The following is a 23,397-nucleotide window of genomic DNA, read 5'->3' on the forward strand; positions in this document are numbered from 1 at the left end:
GGTGGATCCGTTTTCATCCGATTTTCCCATACAGCAGTGGTCATCAACCCTGTCCTCAGAGCCCACTAACAGGCCAGGTTTTATTTATTAACTTGGGGAGATGCAGACTACAATACTGCAATCACCTGTGATGTCTTTCAGTTATCTTGCACACCTGGCCTGTTAGTGGGCCCTGAGGACAGGGTTGATGACCACTGCCATAGAGGACAGCGGGGCTCTGACAGGTCAGCCTCCGCACAGTGAGTGGAGATGGACCCATCATCCGCTTGCTCAGCGGAGATCAGTGGAGATCAGTGGAAAGCCCTGTGTGAATTGGCCTAAATTTAAAGTAAAATGGTTTGGGGTCAAAAAAAAAACCTCACTCTTGTGTAACTCTTAGTTGAAACTACTCAACTTGTAAACTGGATTTGGTTTTTCTAGTGGTAAGGGGGAAAAAAAGAAGCTTACAGGCTCCACCTGCTGGCAGTAAATGAAAATTGAAAAAGTTTATGAATACTTAATTTATACGTAAATAATATAGCTACAATATTATTGTTCTGTAATTCGTAATAGATCGTAAAATATGAATCAATTATAAAACATATATACAGAATGTCACCAAAGTGTGTACACCCTCACATTTTTATAAATATTTTATTATATCTTTTCATGCAACACTGAAGAAATGACACTGATACAATGTAAAGTAGTGAGTGTACAGCGTGTATAACAGTGTAAATTTGCTGTCCCCTCAAAATAACACAGCCATTAATGTTTAAACCACTTGCAACAAAAGCGAGTACACCCCAAAGTGAAAAATGTCAATATTTTGTGTGGCCACCATTATTTTCCAGCACTGCCTTAACCCTCTTGGGCATGGAGATCACCAGAGCTTCACAGTTTGCCACTGGAGTTCTGTTTTTTCAGAACCTCAGAGACTTCTTTGCCATGAGGGGCCATGATGAACTTCCAGTGACCAGTAAGAGTGAGAGCGATAACACCAAATTTAACACATCTGCTTCTCATTCACACCTGAGACCTTGTATCACATGACACCGGAAGGGAAAATTGCTAATTGGGCTCAATTTGTACATTTTCACTTAGGGGTGTACTCACTTTTGTTGCCAGTGGTTTAGACTATAATGGCTGTGTGTTGAGTTATTTTGAGGGGACAGCAAATTTACACTGTTATACAAGCTGTACACTCACTACTTACATTGTGAGGGGTGTACTAACTTTTGTGAGATACTGTATAATAAATATAATATATATATATATATATATATATATATATATATTATATATATATATATTACACACACACACACACACACACACACACACACACACACACACACACACACACACAATGTTATAATAAAGTGCAGATGAGGGAACAAAAAACAAACAAACAGGCACTGACCTTTCCATCCCAGCCAAGTGGAAGGTTTTTGGGGTTATAAATGATTTCATTTTCCTCATCTTCACTTTCGCTCTCACTAATCTGCTCATCCTCTTCTTCCCTCTCATCACCTGTCCGAGCCTGCTTTCGCTGCACATTTTCATGAGTCAGGTGTCTCTGCTCCTGCAATAAATGTGAACAGACAAGATGAGTTAAAGGGTCAGTTTATCCGAAACCAATATTTCAACATTTAACAAATTCTAATGGTTTTAAAGCTTCAAGGTTTTTTTTTCCCCTTCACCGTAATGCATTCAGATAAAAAAAAGCAGCGTCTCTCGCTCTTTTCACAGGGCAGATTGATAGCAGCGGGAGCCATTGGGTCCTGCCACTGTCATTTAAATCCTATGAGGTGGTAACGTGATCTGTGCCTATGGATGCAGCCAGTGGCTTGCTGGGGGGAGGGGGGTACTCGAAGGGTGGGGGGAGGAGCCAAGAGCACCAGCGGGGGACTTGGACTGTGCCGCTTTCACACGTGTGCGACTTGCCCTAAAACTTGAGACTGCAAAGTCGCATAACAAGTCATACCCCATGATTTCCACGGAGTACCATTCATATCTCTGCAACGTCAGTCCCTGCACTACTTTGGTCCGACTTTGAAGCGACTCAAGGTCCATAGTTCTCACAGGCATTGTTTCAAAGTCTTATCAAAACCGATGCAAAAATCATGTGAAAGGGGCCTAAAAAGAGAAGGATCCTGTCCGCTCTGTGCAAAACCATAGAGCAGGTAATTAGAACGATTGTTATTGTTTTTAAACCCTGAACCTTTAAAAATCAGTTTAAAGCCCAACAGGTTTGGTTTAACTCTAAACAGTTAATCTGAACCAAGCTGGTCCAAACTATATTTTTTATTAATGCATGCTTAGGCTATAAACTGCATGTAGCATTAGTGGTTTTCCAGTAACAGTACAGGGGATTTCCTGTCCCATTCCTGGAACAAAACAGAGTCAGGTGGATTGCTGCTCAGCCATTCACAGGATGCCTTGTATTTTTATGAATACTAGGCTTCCTTTGACTGGTTAAAGGTAGAGATTGTGTAGTCATCCGCCTACTTCTCCACCTCAGCCACTCAGAGAAATCTAATGCTACATACAGATTATACAGTGATCCCAACAGGCTCATGTATCAGTATAGAAAATAGATTGATTGGACCAACTTGGTCCAAACTGTTAAAAGTTAAAACAAACATGGGGTTCAGTTTTAACACCCGACAGTGTCTTGTTGCTCTTAATGAAATATGAGCTTGAGTTCCTTCTCTATTCTCATTGTGCATCTTGGAATGCATATTTATTCTATATTGTGAAGAAAACAACATGGGGGCTCGAGCAAGTCCTGCTTCCAGGTGAACAGGAACAGAGTCTGGAATCTCTCACTATTGTAGTAATCATGACAAATCAGAAGCCAGGGCCTTACCCACTTAGCTTCACGTAGAACTAAAATTGCTTAGAAGGGATGGAGTAGGAAGGGTTAGACTAATACATCAGGTTTTTTACAGCTAACTTTGTTGCCATTGGATCAATATCCTTGCACGTCCTCACAGACATGCAACAGAATATGAGAAGGAATTCCAAACTTAGGGAAAATCCCAGCTCCTATAGTGGGCCCCAAGTGTTCCCACTGAAAGTTTTCCCCCCTAACCCTGTTACTCTGGTTTCCCTAATTTTCTCCCCCTTGGACAATGGTCCCCACAACAAATAAGGTTAGATCTACTAAACAGGGTCATGAGCAGCAGCAAAAACTTGGGAGATTTTAATTAAAGGTCGACCGATATGGGTCTCTCTCTGGCCGATGCCGATATTTAGAAATCGGGGCAGCCGATGGCAGATATATGCTGCCGATTTTTGGGGCCATTTTCTCCCCCCCCATCTCATAAAATCTAAGGCGGAGGGGAGGAGGTTATTGTTTAGGGTGGAGAGGTGGGGTGCAGCCTATCAGTGTCCATTAGTGGAGCCTGTGTCCATTAGTGCCACCTCATTAGTGCCCACCAGTGCAGCCCATCAGTGCCACCTCATAATTATTAAAAAATAAAAAGAAATACAATCTTAATCATTTTAAGGGGGGAAGGGACAGTCTGTAACCCCCTCCTCCTCCACAGCCACCTCTCTTTACCAGGTCGTGGATGGCGATGTGTTGTGGAGAGGGGTGGATGGTGCTGGGTGGGGATGAAGACGACTGTGTGGGGATGAGTTACATTGTGAAAAGGATCCCCACAATGCAACAATCGTATCCACCCAGAGTCATCCTCATCCATTTTCTCAATGCCAGCTTGTCGGCCTCAGCCAGGCTTCCCTTTAAAAGGAGATTAAATAATGTCTGCAGGGGGCCACAGTAACGCACTCAATTTTTGTGACATACCCTCCATCCATGTTTGTATCCATCTGCATGCACCCAATAGGGCTAGGTGCATGCAGATAGATGCTGATCAGCCAATCACATAAGAAAAATAAAAGCAGCCAGCAAGCTCTGCCTCAGCAGGGAAGGAAGAGCTAGCTAGTGCTGCCCACGATCACCAATTAAGATGAAAAGGAAAAGTCCAATTATGAACAGCTCCTAAAGCTTGGTGGTGATCCAGGAAGCAAAGATACTGAAACAAAGGAGGAAGATTTGAATCAGGACTGGCAAAGGAAGGAAAAAGGAAGTCAGAGAACTTTGAAATTTAGCCAGGAGAAGTGACATCACAGACATCCCACAGATAAGAGAAAACAGAATCAAACAGCCTTTTTACACATTGTGGAGGATTAACCCCTTAGGTTCCACAACGGTGAAGGATTGTTTTGCTAAACACACACCCAGCTGATCTGTGGATTCAGTGATGAAAGGTTGACCAGATCGCTGCCGTTACCAGGAGGATATCTTTTGATACTGAGCCCATAAGATCTCCGTTATAGAGATCCAACCTATCTGGTAAGCGGCCACTTTGCACTTTTAGTATCCCGTGGTTGCAGCTTGGAAACAAAAGGAGGAAGATTTGTATCTTTGCTTCCTGGATCACCACAAAGCTTTAGGAGCCGTTCATAAATTGGACTTTTTTTTCTCATCTTAATTGGACTTTGTTGTTCCCTATGGACTTTTTTTCAGAATATTTTTTTTAAATATTCTTTATTTTTTGCACCGTTTTGCAATATTTTAGGTTGCGCATCTATTTTTACTAAAGGCGACAGGGGAGGAAGTGTCAGCTGATTGACAGTCTCAGCTCTGTTCCCGTGGGCTGTGTCCTTTCCCTCCAATTAGCACTCAGGGGGTCTCCTTGCCAAGCACTGCAAAGTGTGACTTGAGCTCTCAGTCCCATTTTTTCTTAATTGTCACAAACTTTATAATTTAGCTCTTTGAACAGATGCAAAGAGAAGACTGCAGATAGATACAACTTATGTAGGAGGATGTGTTTCATCTTTATGTATCACTTGAGGCCAGTCACTTCACTGGGTATATGCAAGGGCTTACAACCACTTTAAAACATAGAATGGACCAGGGAATTCAACCTACTGGTGAAAACCACAATGTATTTTTAGATGTAGCTGGTGTTTGCAATAAAAAGTAAACTGATGGAAATCACTTTTCTTGGCATATAACCAGTACTGATCTTATGAAGTATTAATTAATAAAATACGTGCACACCATTGGCCTTTATTTATTGTGATCTAGCATTAGACAAGTCACTAATTTGCCTGGTTTAGCATAATACAGTTATTGAAAATAAAAATAAACCAGAAGACGACTTACAGATAGGATTTCAACATATTCATAAACCTGAGCTTCAAGGAAGGCAATGTCCTTATTCTTCTCTGTGTCTCTGTTAAAATATACATATTGCAAAATCAAGTTTATTTGTAATGGTAACATCATACTAATCAAATAAATACAAGGCACTTAAAAGGATAAGTTCAACTCTTAAAAAAATAAATGCACATCTTTTTTTTTGCCTGCAAAAAGTGCACGTATTACTTTTTTTTTTTTACTAGGAGCCTGGAAGGCATTGCACCCGCGATCAGCAGATCACAAGTGCAATGCAGGGCTCTAGAAGACTGTCAGTGTAAGCCGTCTGCTCGCAACTTGTACAAAATAACAAGAACCATCACAGAACTACCATGGAGATCAGCACCTTGATTGTTCATTGAGAACTACAAGCCGACAGCCACAAGGTATGTCAGTAATAGTAGTTCTCCCATTCACAGAACTCTGAATAAATGACCCAATCAGGTGGGCGAAGCCCCGCATAGCTGTGTTTCTTTTAACTTGTGACAGCAGGTGCGGGGAGAAGTTCCCCCTCTTGCTGGTACAATAGAGAAATACAGGTGAAACATGTTACAAAGGTGAACTTATCCTTTAAACCACAATTTCACCATTTTTTATTTCAAAAGTATATGCATGTACACATATAAGTGCAATTATTATAATACAGGATTTATATAGCACCAACAGTTTGCAATAAACCACTCCCAGAACTACTGATCACAGAATAAAAACCCCATACCCCAGATGCACATGAAACAGACTGCCTACCCAGAGCTATTTACATATCTGCACTACATCCAACACGACACCATTAGTAAAAAATAAAAAAAAAAAAGCAGTCAGGGCTAAAAAGGGACAATCTCCTAAGAAGCTTTAGTCACATAAGATTACTCCATTCAACTCTACTTGCAGCCAACAGGTAAGACATTCAGAGGAACAACGCAGACAAACCCACAGTTTTGTAGATGTCATGGAGAGGCATTAGTACATCTGGGGTATTAGGTTTTTATAGCTGTACGAAGGTCTAGGAGATGGTTAAAGGGGTGGTTCCCCTAAAAATAAAGTTTTGACATTGCATTTGGTATAATAATTAGTTAGAATCGGCTGGTTATATGTAAATAATACCTCCGTACGTAGCGTTTGTATTATTCGTTCCCACCGCCACTTCCGGGTACGAAGCTGGCGGTGGGCGTTCCTTATTGATGGACAGGCATCCGACCGACGCATCCATCGCGTCACGAGATGCCGAAAGAAGCCGAACGTCGTTGCGCATGCGCCGTATAGAGCCGCACCGACGTTCGGCTTCTTTCGGCATCTCGTGACGCGATGGATGCGTCGGTCGGATGCCTGTCCATCAATAAGGAACGCCCACCGCCAGCACCGTACCCGGAAGTGGCCGTGGGAACGAATAATACAAACGCTACGTACGGAGGTATTATTTACATATAACCAGCCGATTCTAACTGTAATTATTATACCAAATGCAATGTCAAAACTTTATTTTTAGGGGAACCACCCCTTTAAGTGCACTTTGCATGAACTATGCATTGAATATATTCCCATTGGGAACACTTCAAACTACTTCCTGATCAAGAGAACACAAAAAGTCATGTGAAAGCTCCTCAACAGGAGAACAAGCAGAAAAACACCTGACAAAAATGCACTGGCTCTAACTTTATAGAAAATTAAGATTTGGCTAGAGTTCCAACTTAAAGCAAAGCTCTACCCCAAAAAAGGAAGCTCTGCTTGTTTGCGGGCACTTGGACCCTAAGCACAGACATAGCAGACTCTTGATTTGGTCTTATTGGAACCCTGTGCGAGTGCTGCTTTTTCCCTAAAAAAACAGTGTTAAAAAATAAATAAAATGGTGCTGTTTTGCTGCATGTATTCAACACTTCCAGCCTGCTCCCATGCAGCATGCTGTGGTTCCTATCGCTGACTTGTACGTCACCACAGAAGTACGAGAAATCAATGTGTGACAAGATTTAAAATTTCTCCCAACTGAAATCAGTGATTTGGGGGAGGGGGCGGTGAATGGAGGGTGTTGTCTTAAAGGATTATCAGTGCGTACAAGCAACCCTGTGGTGACAGGGTCACTTTAGATATATCTTCAGTTTTAGTTTGCACAGCCTTCGTAAATAAACCTGGAATTCAATCCAAAAAATAGTTTAAAAAGAACTGTATTAGACAAAGCAAAAAAAAAGTACCTTCTTATCCCCCTTGCCTTAGGGTTTTTCGTGAACAAAGTGGGATCCAGGGAATCCAGAGATTTTCCTTTTGTGCCAAACAGTCTCTGGGCTCTTTCTTCAAGAGTTCTATCATATAAAAGAAAAAAAAAAAAGTGTTTACATTTGTACAGTTATCAGACTTTCTTTTTCAAAAAAGTTACACTATTCTGAGCTATAAAATACTATTACCGTATATACGTTTGCATACTCCGTCTTTTTTCCCATTCAGGGCTAAGAGTCTTTAAAAGTTCACCCCCTGCTAAAAACAGACCCATCTGTCTAGCAGATCAGACGGCAGTCAGGTGTAAACAGACAGGTGGTCAGTTTACATCCAACCACCCATAGAGGAGACTGCGCTGTGACTGTTGTGAAGCGGACACAGACCCTGCTAAGCGGTGATCAGCAGACTCCTAGCGGAGTCTGCCCCACGTGAAAAGGGCACAGTGCTTTAACATCGGAGTTCTGTGGTATTGCAGTGCTCTGAAGTCACAGCAGGTCTAGAGAGGTGGACTTCTGCTCCCTTCTGAATGCTGGAGCTAACCAGAAAGCCAACAGAATTAGCATCTACATTTCCAGGTTGCTGATGGCAGGCTCCCCTGCACCATGATCATGCACTGCACTTTGAAAATACAGGAGGTGGCAACCCTGACACATTAAGACAGCACCCTGGTTGAGAAACATTGGTATAAAAGTATAGTAGTTTAAATCGACAGTCTTAAAAGTTTGAATTAAAAGTGCCAAAATAATAAAATTCCCCCTAAAAAGGTAAAAATGCAGTACTACCACCATAAAACATAAGCGGACCCAGCCTAATACTCACATAGGTTCTACCAACCTATGCAGTCATAACTGTGGCCAAATAGGATAACAAACATCTGGTCACTATACTCTACTGCGGCTCAATTTTAAGGGTATATTTAAATCAATTTAAGATTTTCAACCACCACTTTGGACTTTGTTTTTTCTGTTAAAGAACAAAGTGCATAGAACTGAAATATATTTAAGAAGGATGCTTACAGAGCATTATAATGAACCCTGCTATGATCAGTAGTCATTATAAGCTCCTCCCATTTCTCTCAGGATAAGTGTACTCTAAACTATTGAACTGCTGAAACTAACATCACATTAGACTGCAATGTAACTCACCCTCCACATTTCAGACCCAGAGCAAGCAAAGCCGATTTCAATCTGTCCAATCCAAGTGAAGCCAATTCCTGGCAGTAAACAAGAAAAAGCATGCACAATTTATTAGAATGTAAATATGTACACAGCACATGGTTGACACCATTTCCTAATTTAGCTCTGCAACCACCCATGATGCTTTGTGTCTAACCTGTTTACAAGGCCACGTCATACTGAAGATTTATCATGGAATTTAGACCAGCTCAAGCCTGCAATAGCAGGAGAGTTTGTTTACAAATGTGACAGCTGACTTTATACACTGTAATAAAAGTGATCAGGTGGATGTAAAACAGTATGATCTGAGTCTTGACCTTTGACAAAAAATTCAGGATGCCGAATGGTGGCAGATGAGGGAACCCCTATTCCTGTCGTTCATTTATGAGTGCAGTAACTATAGCTATGAGTAAGTGGTGTGTACAGCCACGTAACGCGTAAGGAAAGGAGGAGTGCCGTCTGACGTCATCCCAGCTCGCGGCCGAGAGCGGAGGAGTTTGTTTATCTACATGCTGTTCGATATCTACTTAACTGAGTGCATACGCTGTTGAATAAAGTATGTTTGTTTAAAGTTACTGCACTATGGAGCCTATTTTTGTTTTTATATTTTCCACTGGGGGCTTTGCATCCTCATTGTGAGCCTTTAGACAACTCCTGTCTGGAGTCCTCCAAGCGACCGATCAGTGGTTTATCTGGTGAGCTAGACTGTGAGCTGCTGCCATCCAACATTGGAAGGCTTATATTTAAGCCAGCTGAGGTGAGAGGCTGGTGAGAACGGGGTCACTCAGAGTGGAGCACCTGTCAGTTTGCGGTGGATTGCTTGTGTCATTTTATACTTCAGAAATGTTAAATGGACTGTGTTATACCACTCTCTTTGCATGTTATTGGACTATATACATTTATTTATTAAGGAGCAATTTGAGAATAGTTCACCTACACAATTGCACGAAGATGTGGTTAACTTATTACATTGCACAATTGCACTTTATGTAATTATTGGATGCACTTTATCTATGCACATTATTGCTTGTTCACATGAATTAACTATTTATTTGGATTTCTATATCCTTATTTATTATTTTCCAGTCACACTGGATCTTATTTAGTATTTAATATTGGTTTTAAACACATTATTAATTTTATCAATTGGTATGCATGTGCACAGAGACTTATTTTGTTATTTTATTATGTTGACTTATCTATATCAATATTTATTCAATGTTGTAGTGGACATATTTTTTCACATAGAGTATATTTGTTACATTATCAATTATATTACCATTAATTAATATTTCACATTTAGTATATTTTAATTAGTGTGTCAGCACTGTGCTCTGGATGGTATTTTTACCACCTATGGTACTTTTCATATGCTACATATACCCTCAAATTTCTGTTACATGGAGTATAGTTTGAATATTTTATCCCACAGCAGCCTTTGGATATGTATTAGACAAAGATGCACTCATTTTCAATAAAATGGCAAAATGCTTACTTCCCACGATGAAAAAGCAGAGAGATCCAAATGAGCTCCAGCATGTGTCAGAGCACTGCTAGTCTCTTTCTAAATGAGAAAATAAGCAACACATTAGTAATATTTGAAACATTTACAACTCAGCTTTTCTTCAATAAAATTCAACATTGCACAGAATTATCCATCTATTTTTCCTTGAAGATGATCTCTATGCTCATTTACTGTAGTCACTAGAATTAAACTGCAATTTTTTCTTCCCTTTTTAGATACTACAGTATATATTTTTCATGTAATAAATGACCCGGTAAACCTAACAGAACATTGCCATCTAGTGGCTATACAGAAAAAGTAAAATATGTTATAGGTCCATTTTATATTGCGTCTAATAAAGCTCATAAAGTCAAAACTAGTTCAGTAAGATTTAGGAAAAGCCTATTTGCTTTTCATTTAAACGTGCCTGGGTATTCTTGATCTTCACCACCTAAATGATTTGAAGCAACTTAGGCTGCCCACTGTACTGCTTTCTAACAACCTACGAGATATAAATAAATGCAGAACACTGTGGGGCTCATTACATAAAGATGTAAGGAATGGTTTGATTATAGAATAGATGAAATGTTTGTGGTTGATTTAAACCTTCCCTCTCAATAACAGCCTGTTTATGGACCATCTATTACTTTCCAGATACATCTTCAATATCCTTTCAGTGCAATATGCTATTGGTAATATTATTTTCTTACTGGCCAGCCTGGAAAGGTCCCTGTCTCCCATTTCTTCTCAAATTCATTCTGTATTTTTCCAAAGAGCTCATTCTGATCTAGCAGAGGTTTTACCCTATCTGTATAATCTTGTAAGTATTCCAAGAGCACTTCCAAATACCTGTGAAAAAAAAGGGTAACATAGGTCATTACTATATATACAGAACACTAATGAGGAACATTAAATGAAATGTTAAAGATTTACAAAAACAAATCCACATTCATCAAAACCAGAAAATATATTAAGTTTTATTGAGACAAATCTTGCTCTGAAAATACCAAAGTAATATTTACAAAGTAGGATATAATCAAGGAAGATCAATAATAAATACCTTAGGATGATCTTCAGTGACAGTAAAATGAAAGAACAATGAAAAGATATTTATTTTTCACTGGTGCCTGTTCACACCTTATCCTTGCAATACAGATCATTAAAATCCCCTTGCATCTCTTTTACGTAATGGGCATTCTAAATGAAAGCACACACACACACACACACACACACACACACACACACACACACACACTGCACTGGCAAAAAAAAGTCCTGCAAGCCTCATCTTTGAGGCACCCCTGCCCATTGGAATCAATGTGCAGCACCGCCGAAGAGCCGGCGCTTTTGACCCATTTTCGCTCATTAGCGGGGGCTAAAAGCACCCCGCTAGCAGACGAAGAGGGGCGCAAAAACGATGGTAAAGCGCCGCTAAAAATAGCAATGCTTTAATGCTGACGCCCCAGTGTGAAAGTAGCCCAAGGGATATTTTCTTGGCACACTTTGGGCCCCTTAGGTACCAACAGATCATAGTTTAACCACTTCCCGCCCGCAATATGATGTTGCAGACTTTAAGCAGTGATCTTGTTTTTGCGTCAGTGTTTCCCTTCATCGTAAGAACAGTCCCTCCGGTTCTTTACCTGGCTTGCCCTTGCAATCGGCGAACTGGAGAAGGAACCGACCAGCGCCAGATGTTGACCATAGAGATTTACAGTGGGCTAGATGCTTCCCGAAGTCTCTATGATTGTTCAGAGGCTGGGTGCGATGTTCAGGTAGAATGTATGTCTCAACTAACATCCACATGAATGGCAGGACTAAGATTTCCTAGCAAAACATCGGCCAAAGCATCACACTGCCTCTCCCAGCTTGCCTTCTTTCCATACTGCATCCTGGTGCCATCTCTTCTCCAGTGATGCACATGCACCCCTCCATCCACATGATGTAAAAGAAAACAATCAGACCAGGCCACTTTCTTCTATGGCTCTGTGGTCCAGTTCTTAAGTCATCCTGCCCATTTTAGGCGCTTTTGGCTTTGGACAAGGGTAAGCATATGTCTGGCCATTACAATATGGGCCTAGTCAAAGTCACTCAAATCCTTACACTTGCTCAGCTTTTTCCGCTTTCAACACATCAACTTCAGGCACAACTTGCTGCCAAATGTATCACTTTCAGATGCCATTGTAACAAGATAATCAATGTTATTCACATGTCCTGTCAGTTGTAATAATGTTATGGCTGTTTGATTGTTATACACACACACACACACTTATTTGAGTGCTTTTACCATACAACTACTAAAATTCCTAAACCACTAACCGTTTGTATTCTGCATTTTTACGTTCTTTCGGGATGTCAAAAAGTTGGTCAAATGTCGTTAAGTATGTGATGTAATCCAGTTTCTAAAAAAAAGTAAAAATAAATTGTTCATAAACATTTAAAGCAGTATCAACCAAACCTGCCCTCAAGCACCACTAACAGGTTTGCAAGGAACCTTGCATATCCACATTTGGAATAATCAGTGGTTCAACAAAAACATTTAACCAACTGAGTGCACATCCAGAACAAATTATTATGACAGATATAAAAGGAGAAATTAAAAGAGAAATTTTAGTGAGAAAATCAAGCCCCGATTTATCACTTCATGCCGACATCTTTTGCAGGTATAGTTACATGAAAGATTAAAAATAAGTGCTTATACTGTTTAAAATCCAGTAATATACTCTCTCAACTTACTCTGCACATGCTCAATTGCTCTCCTTTTTTGGCACTGTGCCCAATTTGTAGAAGCCGATCTGCTAACAGCCTAAAGATTTACTGCCGCTCAGGGGCTCTGGGCTTTAGAAATATGGCGGTGTCCAGCAAGAAGAAACAGGAGACATGCTGGAGGCAATTTACAGCACACATTTTGGTAGCATAATTATTAATGCAGAATGTATGTACCTTGCTAAAGAACATTATTTTTATCAACTTGTTATGGTGGCACATGTTTGGGCATGATCCCAAGCACGGCTGTGTGCATCGGCCCAAGCCCTGCTCCCTCCTCACTGGATTTTATTGACAGCAGCAGGAGCCACTGGCTCTCGCTGCTGCCTTCATGTCCAGTGAGGAGAGAGAAAAGAACATAGAAGGTATTTTTCCTTAATGCAGAGAATGTATTCATTTACAACCACTTTAAAGGGCAAGTTCACTTTTGGGAACATGTTACACATTACACCCAATTTTAGGGTAGAACATGTAACATGTTCCGAGTGCTACAGATGCCGACCCCCCTCCCTGTGGCAGCAGTATGGGGAAAAGTTCCCTGTACTAGCTGTCACTGTTTGAAAACAGCAATGCCAGCTGAGTCATGCATACACACAGCCCTGTGTGTCTGAATTATACTTTGTGGCTGTTGGCTTGTAGTTCTCAATGAACTACCACAGTGCTGTGGTAGTTCATTGAGCCCTCCTGTCAGGGAGTATTGGCAGTGTACAGGAGACCTGCGTTGCATCGATAATCTGTTGATTGCTGGAGCCATGCTTTACAGGCTCCCACTACAAAAAATAATAAATGCGCATTGTTTTACCTGCAAAAAATAAAATAAAATAAAAAAGTGCATTACTTATTTTTTTTTAAAGTGAACTTATCCTTTAAAATGTCTTAATTTTTAAATGGATCTTTAATAAATAGCTTTCTTACCTCTGATGATTTAAGGTTAGTGTACTTCGAGTAACAGTCATGAAGGTCCAAGTATCGACCATAGCTCTCTTCATCTGTGAACTCCACCAAATCTATAGCAGGAACACAATTAAATAAGCCAAAATAATTTATTTTATTTAACACTAATGACTGAAAAAAAAAAAAAAAAAAAAAAAAAAATGTATGCAGTCGAGGGGAGTGGATAGCTAGATATGCAGCATTTCTTTGTTCTGTGACGTGTAAATGATCCATAACAAGATTTTTCCAAGATGCATATGGTCTACAACCAATCTATCTCAGCCATTTGACAGGTAGATCACAACCCCAATATACTAGCTCCTGACACCTCTCTGATCAGAGCGGCAATCTACAAGATGTATAGCAGAGCTGGGGAAAGTACCAAGTAAAGGATGGAACTGCATGGAAATGACACCCCGCCAATTAGTGAGCCATGGATTTCCCTGCCCAGCACTGCAAAACCACGAGCTGTGTCAGTTAAGGCAGCCACAGGAGTCTGGTGGGACATATACTGCAAAACAGGCAACTGAAGGCTAGATATGCAAGGACAGCAGGCTGTAATGACAGGTCCTCAGTGCCAAGTTGGCAGTGTTAGAAAAGGCTGCTGCCCACAATCCAGATGTGTGTACCTGCCAACAACCCCAGATGATAAACGGATGAAACAAACCTCCCCACATCAACATTTTGCATTACAGTGCCAGCTACCTGAGGAGGAGGAAATGGTTAATGGCCTGGGCTGTAGGTACACACGGACAACTGCAAGTTACACTTCACTGTGCCTTATGTACTGACAACTGTTTACATTTCACTGACCCTGCACTGGTACTACTTACCTCCTGAACGCTGTGTTACATACTATGAACCTCTAAACTCTGCATGGCTCACTCCTGATTGTTGCACTCTGCGTTACTCACTCCTGACCCTTGTACTCTGCGTTACTTAACAAACTATGAATTACTTATACCTTACCTTTGACATACATGCTACTAACCCTGCCTTCTGCCCTACTGCACAGGGTCTGCTGACCCCGTGTCCTCTGCCGGTATGAGTCCTAAAACCCACCCTACAAAATGGTTGTACAGCTGTTGGACTCCTGTACACTGCCCCTACATACTACCTCCATCCTATTGACTTTTGTACAATGCCCTACACCCCACTGACCTCTGTACACTGCTCTACATACCACAAACTCTTGTGCTCTGCCCTACATGCTACTTTCAAAATGCCAAAACTCAAGCCAGCCAGTCTGGCCAGAACTCAGAGCAGACAGGCAGGCTAGAAACTAGCCTTCAGTACCACTTGTTATGCCTTGACGATGGACTCCTATATCATACTTTGGCTGACCGATTAATCTCCAAATATGAAAATAGTTGTGACTTAGCGTTGGATGTAAACCCTCACATATACCCAGTGAAGTGAATAACCTCAGATGATAAACAGGGATGAAACAAATCTACCTAAATATGTTTTACAAGAATATCTGCTGTCCAGCTTTGTATATTCTTTAAAAATTTCAAATCGTGATATGAGATTTTCTCTTCCTTGTTAACACTGCAGTGAAGCCTGGGCATACAGCCAAGACAGCTGATTGGAGAAAAGGCACATACCCCTCTCCTCATAGGTAGAGACTTCCAGATCTGTACATTGAATTGTTCAGCGCTCTGCTAATCTATTTATAGCATCCTCTCCAACACAAAACTCATGCTGCTTTTCTCTCCTGTGTCCGAGAACCTATCAGAAGTTTTACATACACTTTCTTACTGAATATCAGGCTTATTTTTTTTACAGTGACATTTGTTTTGTTCGATTTTTCAAAATTTTCTTCATGCCATCCTTAATTATTGGGACCTTGCTAGTTAAAGGGTCACTAAAGGAATTTTTTTTTTTAGCTAAATAGCTTCCTTTACCTTGCTGCAGTCCTGGTTTCATGTCCTCATTGTTCGTTTTTGCATTCATGTTGCTGTAAATCCTCTCTGTTCTGGACACTTCCTGGTTGCCTGTTTCCTGATGACCACAGTACTGGGAGATTTCTCACGGTGGTCACTAATCAAGGAGGTGTGAGTAAAACTAAACTGGATTGGTGCTGAGGAGTTTTAGACAAAGTATCACTGCTCTCTATTGGCTGACTGCCCTCTAGTGGCTCTCTGTACATCAGAGAACCAGGAAACAACAGCAAAAACGAAACTACACTGCAGGCACATTATATGATTGTTTTTTTTATCTATTTTTAAAAGGAATCAGTTAACTATTATGTCTCTATGCCCTGTAAACAGTCATTTCAGCAAAAAAAAAAAAATTCCTTTAGTGACCCTTTAAATTTCCTTATAAATTTTGTCAACCTTACCAAAAAAAAAACAAAAAAAACAAAACTGCCATGGAACAACTTAGGTCTTAAAAAAAAAAAAAAAAAAAAAAAAAAAAAGCGCGAGTGCTGTCGGATTACACATAGCCGGGATCTTCTGTTCACTTGGCGCTCACTCACACACAGTCACGCCTCCCGAACCAGCTCATAGGATAGACGTCACACATTTCTGCATTGGACCGGTGTTCTGTCCATCATAGGAGCAGTCCAGAAGGCGGGACTGTGTGTGACCGAACACCTCTGTTCAATCCGGTGTAGCATTAATATTGGTATAAAGGCTGCAGATGGGCATTGATCAGGCTGCAATGATGGGCACCGACCCTTATTTTGCTTCAAAGTTCTTCATTAAAAAAGTACGTTTTTTCCCTGAAACTTCCCTTTTAAAATTAAGGTGCATGTTATATGGTACTTACTTTGAGCTTCTTCGCTTGGGTTCTCTCGGGACTTCAGCAGCTCATCAAATTCAACTGACATTGGGGCACAGATCTGTCAAAGATATAGAATAATTATTATAAATAAAATTGCTACTTATGTTTCATGTATGAATGAGACGGCTGAAAAATATTTTACATTAAAATAAGCTGTAGATAACAGAGCAACAGCATTATAGACTCAATTCACTAAGCTATACTGCATATACAGTTTACCACAATTGTTATTTTTAGCTATATGGTTATTTTAAATGTTATTTTCACCTCTGCTAAGGGACAGTATATTTGTTATATGTTCCCGTAACCTTAATTTTTTTTTCTTTTTTTTTTTTTAATGTGCAAGCGGCTTCTCTGTTTAACTTGCATAAAATTCCTACCTAGCTTTCCCTTTTTATGTAATGTTATAGAGAGAGCTGGGGGGGTTGTGTTTACCATAATTAATCCTGTACGTTTTGTGCTGGCAGATCTCATTATCAACTGTAAACTAGATGTGCATACTCTCAGTCTAAGGGTTAGTAAGCAAAACATTTTCCTTAGGTTGTTCCTCTAATCGCATACAAGCTATTCTAAACTAGAGAGAAGCTGCATGTAAGGTATCAAGTATACTGCTGCTTCAAAGAAACAACTAGAAAGGGCAAGTGTGTGAATCGAAACACGTGTGTGTGTGTGTGTGTTCGTTCTCAGTATTGGTTTTGCCAGAACTCACTACTGAACGCAAGAGTTGTAGGCAAATCATACCAAGTTAAGTGAATAAAGTCTCATATGTAGAGTAAGAGCCTCTGGGTAAGATATGAAAATACTAAAATATGAGGTACCATCATCCTGAGAATTTTGGGTCTAAGGTCCGCAAACCAAAAGAACCAAGGGGGGAAGAATGGGCCAATTACGGTACTGAGACATAGGTGAAGAATGAGAGTAGATATTTAAAACAAAAAATAAACTTTATTCAAAACATGGACAAACATGATCACACAATTAAAATAATGATAACCAATCACAAGACCATACTGAAGGTCCCCAGGTAGGGAGAAAAAAAACGATGGGTTGAAGGTTATGCCAGTCTCAACTAGTTTCGCGGAATATTCCGCTTCCTCAGGAGAAAATCTAGACAGGTCCCGCCAAGATGAAAACAACGGGCGTAACCCTACAGAGTCCCGTGCGGTAGCCAGGGGAGACACATGGAAGGAGTATCCTGCTAGTCTTGATAACAAGAAAGGTGGTGATATGTAGGGGGGTCCCAGGAGCAGGAGCCCAGTAATAGCACCTGTTGAAGTGCATGTGGGTTCAACACAACGTGTGAAGGTGATGATATTATGTGGGATAGGAAGGGCCACTCGAGGTCCCATGGTAGAATCAGGGTAATGATGCTAGCATCTGATGCTGTGGACTGGATACAGTCGCAGCAGTCCCGGGACCCAGCGTTGGGTCGGGATCGGCTGATGTGAACGACGGCACGGCTGAAGCGCCTTCCGCACTGCCCCTACCTGTAGATGCCAGATTACGTACATGTGATCTGGTGCATCGGGGCAACCCTGCCGCAATACAAGCATGGTGGTTTGTCATCAAGTGGTTACCCATTTACAAACATCAATGCTGTTGCTACTGGGTAGAGTAAAATGCCCTTTATACCAAGGATGTTTTAATGAAAATTTGTCAAATTTGGGTACTGCCAAGGTGCACATACAGAATACATTGTTTTCAATAAACAAGATAAATAACCTTACATTTGCAACAACAAAAAAAAGTTACCGTATTTATCGGCGTATACCGCACACTTTTTTCCCCTTAAAATAAGGGAAAAAATCGTAGGTGCGCGATATACGCCGATACCCGCGCTGAGTTTGAACTGCGCCGCCGACATATACCGAGCGCAGTACACTCGGCTTCGCTCGCGGTCACGCTCTGCGACGCCTCCTAGCCTTTATGCGCGAGAAGCTGAGCGCGCCCGAGGGTACTGCGCTCGGTATATGTCGGCGGCGGCGTTCAAACACAACGCGGGAAGCAGGGATTCGACTCAGACAGCGCAGGAGGACACCACCGAGTCCGCCGGACCGGACAAGGCTGCCGATGGACGCCGGGCAAGACAGACGAGGGGCATTCAAATGAAGTATTTTTTTTTTTTTTTTGAAATTTCCCTTCTAGGTTGGGGGTGCACGCTATAGGCGGGTGCGCGCAATACCCCGATAAATAATGTATTTTGATGAAACTGGAGTAAAATCTATTTATGAACCAATTCACCTCATTTGGATGCTTCCGATGATACTCTTTAATCAATTTGAGTCTATTGTAGAATTCACCAAACTCGTTAGGGCCAGATATTGCAGTCAGTTCCTCTTTTCTTAATCTATAAAACAAAAAAACACAGTCAAAAATCACCTTAAACAACAAATCAACTAGCAATTATTTAGAAATGGTTCTCACCCATCTTTATCTTCATACAAATCCCTTAAATTTGAGCTGACGTCCATGAACCTCTTAAAACAAAAAGACACACAAACACATTAGTGGGTCTTCAGCTGTAATATATATAAAAAAAGTTATAATACTGAACAATACTTACATCCAGCATTGTTCGTGCTCTGTGATCTGAGTTGATCTGTTCACGAAACTGCAGTGAAAGAAACAATCATTATTGAATGACCGACACAAGAGAAAGTGTATTGCAATCACTGTAGCTTATTGCAAATCTACTACCAAAAAGTACACCAGGTTTTTATCTGATGCAAACACTTTTACAAAGTTTTCCATAATCACCTAGACAATGTGAATCTACTAGGCCTTCTCACTGGAAATGTGCTGGAGCATCTTTGAGATTTGGAATCCAGAGCTTCCCCAATATCCTCCCATAGTAAGGACCCAGTGTCATGAATGTCAACCACAAAAATTAGCAGTACAGTATTTTTTTTTACAATATTCTTCTCATATTTTTTGATGCTTTTAGTTAGTCATGTTTGAGATATGTGTGTGTGTCAAACGTTCACTTGATTCTCTAAGGGCCCTTTCACACGGGGCTCCATATTTCCCCGCTGAGCCATCGGCTGACAGGGCGGTCCCCGCACACTGTGCAGGGACCGTCCTGTCTTTTCTCGGCTCTCCCCTATGGGGGGGGATCAAATGAACACGGACCGTGTGTCCGTGTTCATCCGATCCGCTCAGCAGGCGGAAGAAAAAACACCCGCAATCACATAGGGACCAATGCATGTCCCGTTTTCATCCGCAAACGGATGGATGAAAATGCGGACATACGGATCCTTACATGTGAAAGGAGCCCTAAGGGTTAGTGGGGTCAACGTTCATTTCTGACTGAACATTTGATGGCACAGGGTGAAAATCTTTTTCCTGTACAAAGTTTTATAGCCAATATTCAACTTTCCCCTGTGTTCAAGTTGGAAGTAACAAAACATGTTAGGGGCATGGCTACACGGTAACTGAATGTTGACGCTGAGAGCGTTATCTGCAAGTGCGTGCGAGAAGTCATTAGAGACGTTGCACGCAGGCACCTAGCATGTAACTAACAGATACCAAAGGCAATTTGTTTTTATTTTGTGATGTAAGCGCATTACTTTGTCAATAAAATTGTTACCCAAGAGGTTTTATTACACCATTTGAGGCTTTGTATTAACTTTTATCTCTACGTGTGGAGAGAGCTGTCATCGATTTCAATCTGAGATCAGAGTGGAGATTGGATTGATCATCTGTATAAAGCTTAAAGTGAGCTCCAATCTATAAGGGTGTGGATCAGCACTTGTGCACTTTGGTGAAGGATCTACGGTGTTCAAAATGTTCCACTTTATGAAGAGTTGCACTATTTTCACAATTTATATCTTGGTTGATTATTATGAGAGACAATTATTTTTGATTTTATTATGGGCACTTTTGAATAACTTGTATTGCTACTGTGATTGTGTAGTTTGACACCACATTGTTTTTTACCTTTTGTTTTATTATTCCGGTAATGACGTACATGCCTCACGATTTAGAAATGCCCACCTGCAGGTCCGTGATCTACACGATGTGGGCCGTTGCTGTTTGTGGGGAAGGCAGTGATTTCTTCACAGGGGGCTGACAACCCTTGCTGAGAGCTCTCCAATCAGAATGAACTTTGCTGATTACAGAGCTATAGCTCTGACTCGGTAAGTAGTGCATCCAACCTCTCTAGAGAGACCTCTGCGTCACCGTTAACAGCAAGGACCCCACTCTGCAGCTGCTAGCACGAGACCAGCTTTTCTACTGAGGCTGTGCCCTCCAAGAAAGAAACTGAGACTTTGCACACCTTTTGCTTTCATGTCCCTGAATAATTCTGGCGAAAACCTCACTGTGAAGGGATTTCCTCTCACTTCCTGTTTAACCTATGGGACAGGAAATGAAGGGGAAATCTCCCAAATGGGCCACAGATGGCAAAACAAACTTTACCAGTGTTATAGCCCTCCCTTACTCTATCCAAAAAAAAAAGAAAAAAAGAAAATTACTTTAAAACTTAAACTACCCACTCAGAACAGTCCTTGTTGGCAGTTCTAAAGGGGGTTGTGAGATTAGGTTGTAATTAAGGATGAGCTCCGGTGTGTTCGCACAGCCCACGTGCAGAGCCCACCAGGAAGTCGGCACTGCGCCAATCACAGGCAGGGAGACATTATGGCGATGCGCGGCTGCAGAGATCGATAAATGTCTAACTGCCTGTGATTAGCGCAGTGCCGACTTCCCGGAGGGCTCTGCACGTGGGCTGTGTGAACACGCCGGAGCTCATCCTTTAGTTGTAATATGTGTAAGGGCCAGTTCACACCGTATGCAGTCCAGTTTCTGTTCTGCATCAAAAACGCACGGAAAGTAGGTTATATGGTTTCAAAATGGCATAGTTTACACCACTGCAGTCAGTTCCAGAAAAAAACGAACATGCCGCATTTTTCCTGCGCTGGAATGCATTAACATACATCAAAAGCACACTGGATCGCATCAAAAACACACTGAACGCTAGTAAAGTAAAAAAAAAGCACCTGGAATGCATCAAAACATGCATACAGAAACATCCGGAACAGATCTGGAGTGCGTTTTTGTGGTGTGAACTGGCCCTTGCCATTCTCTCAGGTAAAGTAAATGCAATGTGCATACAACCACAATGCACCTCAACATGCAGATATGATAACCCCCCCATAGAGATCCTTGTTATAAAGGGGAAGGGGGTATTCCTTTGGGGCCTGATCACACACAGTACTGCCTGTGGGCCTCCATTCCCATATAATTAGAAAATTATCCCAACAACTACTACTTTACGACTTATAAATACACTTTCCAGTAACTCTAATTGACTGATAAGAGAAGCTGCTGTACATTGCAAACATAAGGCTCATTTCCATGGTCCCACGGTGCACCAGGCCTGTACACAGCCAGAGCCCCCCACCACCTCTGCACACACGCCAAACCTCACCGTGGCTTTTTTCGCCATCATCTCCTTGGTCATAACGTCCATGAGTCGCTCTTTTTCCTCATGGTAGCGCCGCTGCTGCTCTAACATAGTCTCCATGTTGGAAGAAGCTCGATCCGGAAATGACGCGTTCTGTTGAAGAGATTCCCCTCGATTGAAAAAACAAAAACTTTAGTTCCGCACTTTGAGTTCCTGCAAGCAGAGAAGGGTACGATGCCGCAGCGACATCTGCTGGTTACCGGTGTTCTGTCGAGAAGTGACCATGTTCCGTCAGATTAGGCGACCCGTCATAATTGGTGACGGAAGCGACGTTCCGACGCCGCCATCTTGCTACACCCCGCACTCCTCCACAGTAATAATACACCGAGAAGGGTGCAAGCGGACATCTTGTTACACCCTAACGGAGTTTTGAATTTTACAGTTATTTTTAACACAAAATAGAGCTTATATGCTTAAATACAGTATTTGGAAATCCGACGGACTGTTTACATGTTAAATTTTAAAATCAGAGGTGTTCTGTCACATTAGCAAAACTGTAAGGTCAGCAGGTTTGCCGCTGCTTTTAAAATTTAACATCTAAACAGTTTGTTCGATTTCCAAATACAGTAAAACCTTGGTTTGAGATTTGGTTTGAGAGTGTTTTGCAGGACAAGTAAAATGTTTTAATACATTTTGCCTTGATATACAAGCGATGTCTTGATATAAGAGTAGCGTCATGTCACAACTGAGTATAAAAAAGAAGAGAGGCGCCTCTAAAGCCCCGTACACACGGTCGGATTTTCGGCCAACCAACTTCAAAATCCGGCACTTTTCAAATTTCTCCGACCGTGTGTACGTTCCATCGGACCAACTTTTTTGGCTTCAATCGGACAAAAAGTTGGGTCTGTGAACGGACCAACTTTCTGTTCTGAAAAGTCCGATTGTGCAAAGTGCGACCGTGTGTACAGAAAACCATCGGATTTTTCAAAAAATGCTAAATGCGCATGCCCCGAAAGAAAGAGCACCCGGAAGCCAGCTGTCTAGTAAAACTAGCGTTCGTATTTGAAAATGCTCATTCGTCACGCGGCAAGTTTCGAAATCTCAAATAGCAGCGCATATTCTATTTTTCTTTAGAATGTCCTAATATGCACATCTGCTCAACTGGTGATACGGACGGATTAAAAAAAAATGTATTTACTTTGGATTAGTGTATTTTCTGGATATGAATCCAGCCTTTTTTTTCTTATTTATTTGAAATGCAAAACCAATAAATATCCCCAATTCTTTATGCTGGGCAAAGTAATAACTACCCTATTTATGTCCCTTCAATTTTAGCAAAGGGCCTGCCTACTCACAAACTTACATTTGACTTTCCACACATAATGCACAAGTTTTTAGCATCATCATTTTATTTAGCAAAAAATGGGAAAAA

General features: G+C 41.2%; 1 protein-coding gene across 1 annotated transcript in view; it reads right to left on the reverse strand.

The window, feature by feature from the left end:
- Positions 1-22,163, reverse strand: part of SF3A3 (splicing factor 3a subunit 3) — a 34,440-nt gene extending 12,277 nt beyond the window's left edge. Inside the window, exons 1-13 of the mRNA XM_040337210.1 lie at positions 21,990-22,163; positions 19,128-19,175; positions 18,989-19,041; positions 18,806-18,911; positions 16,550-16,622; positions 13,757-13,848; positions 12,395-12,477; positions 10,789-10,927; positions 10,070-10,138; positions 8,545-8,612; positions 7,378-7,485; positions 5,159-5,228; positions 1,403-1,564 (exon numbers count right to left, since the gene is read on the reverse strand). Of these exons, the coding sequence (XP_040193144.1) occupies positions 1,403-1,564; positions 5,159-5,228; positions 7,378-7,485; positions 8,545-8,612; positions 10,070-10,138; positions 10,789-10,927; positions 12,395-12,477; positions 13,757-13,848; positions 16,550-16,622; positions 18,806-18,911; positions 18,989-19,041; positions 19,128-19,175; positions 21,990-22,085 (1,167 nt within the window). The 5' untranslated portion in view covers positions 22,086-22,163. The remainder of the gene's footprint in view (positions 1-1,402; positions 1,565-5,158; positions 5,229-7,377; positions 7,486-8,544; positions 8,613-10,069; positions 10,139-10,788; positions 10,928-12,394; positions 12,478-13,756; positions 13,849-16,549; positions 16,623-18,805; positions 18,912-18,988; positions 19,042-19,127; positions 19,176-21,989) is intronic.
- Between the last annotated feature and the right edge of the window lie 1,234 nt (positions 22,164-23,397).

This window comes from Rana temporaria, chromosome 2 (genome assembly GCF_905171775.1).
Source record: "Rana temporaria chromosome 2, aRanTem1.1, whole genome shotgun sequence".
NCBI classification, from domain to species: domain Eukaryota; kingdom Metazoa; phylum Chordata; class Amphibia; order Anura; family Ranidae; genus Rana; species Rana temporaria.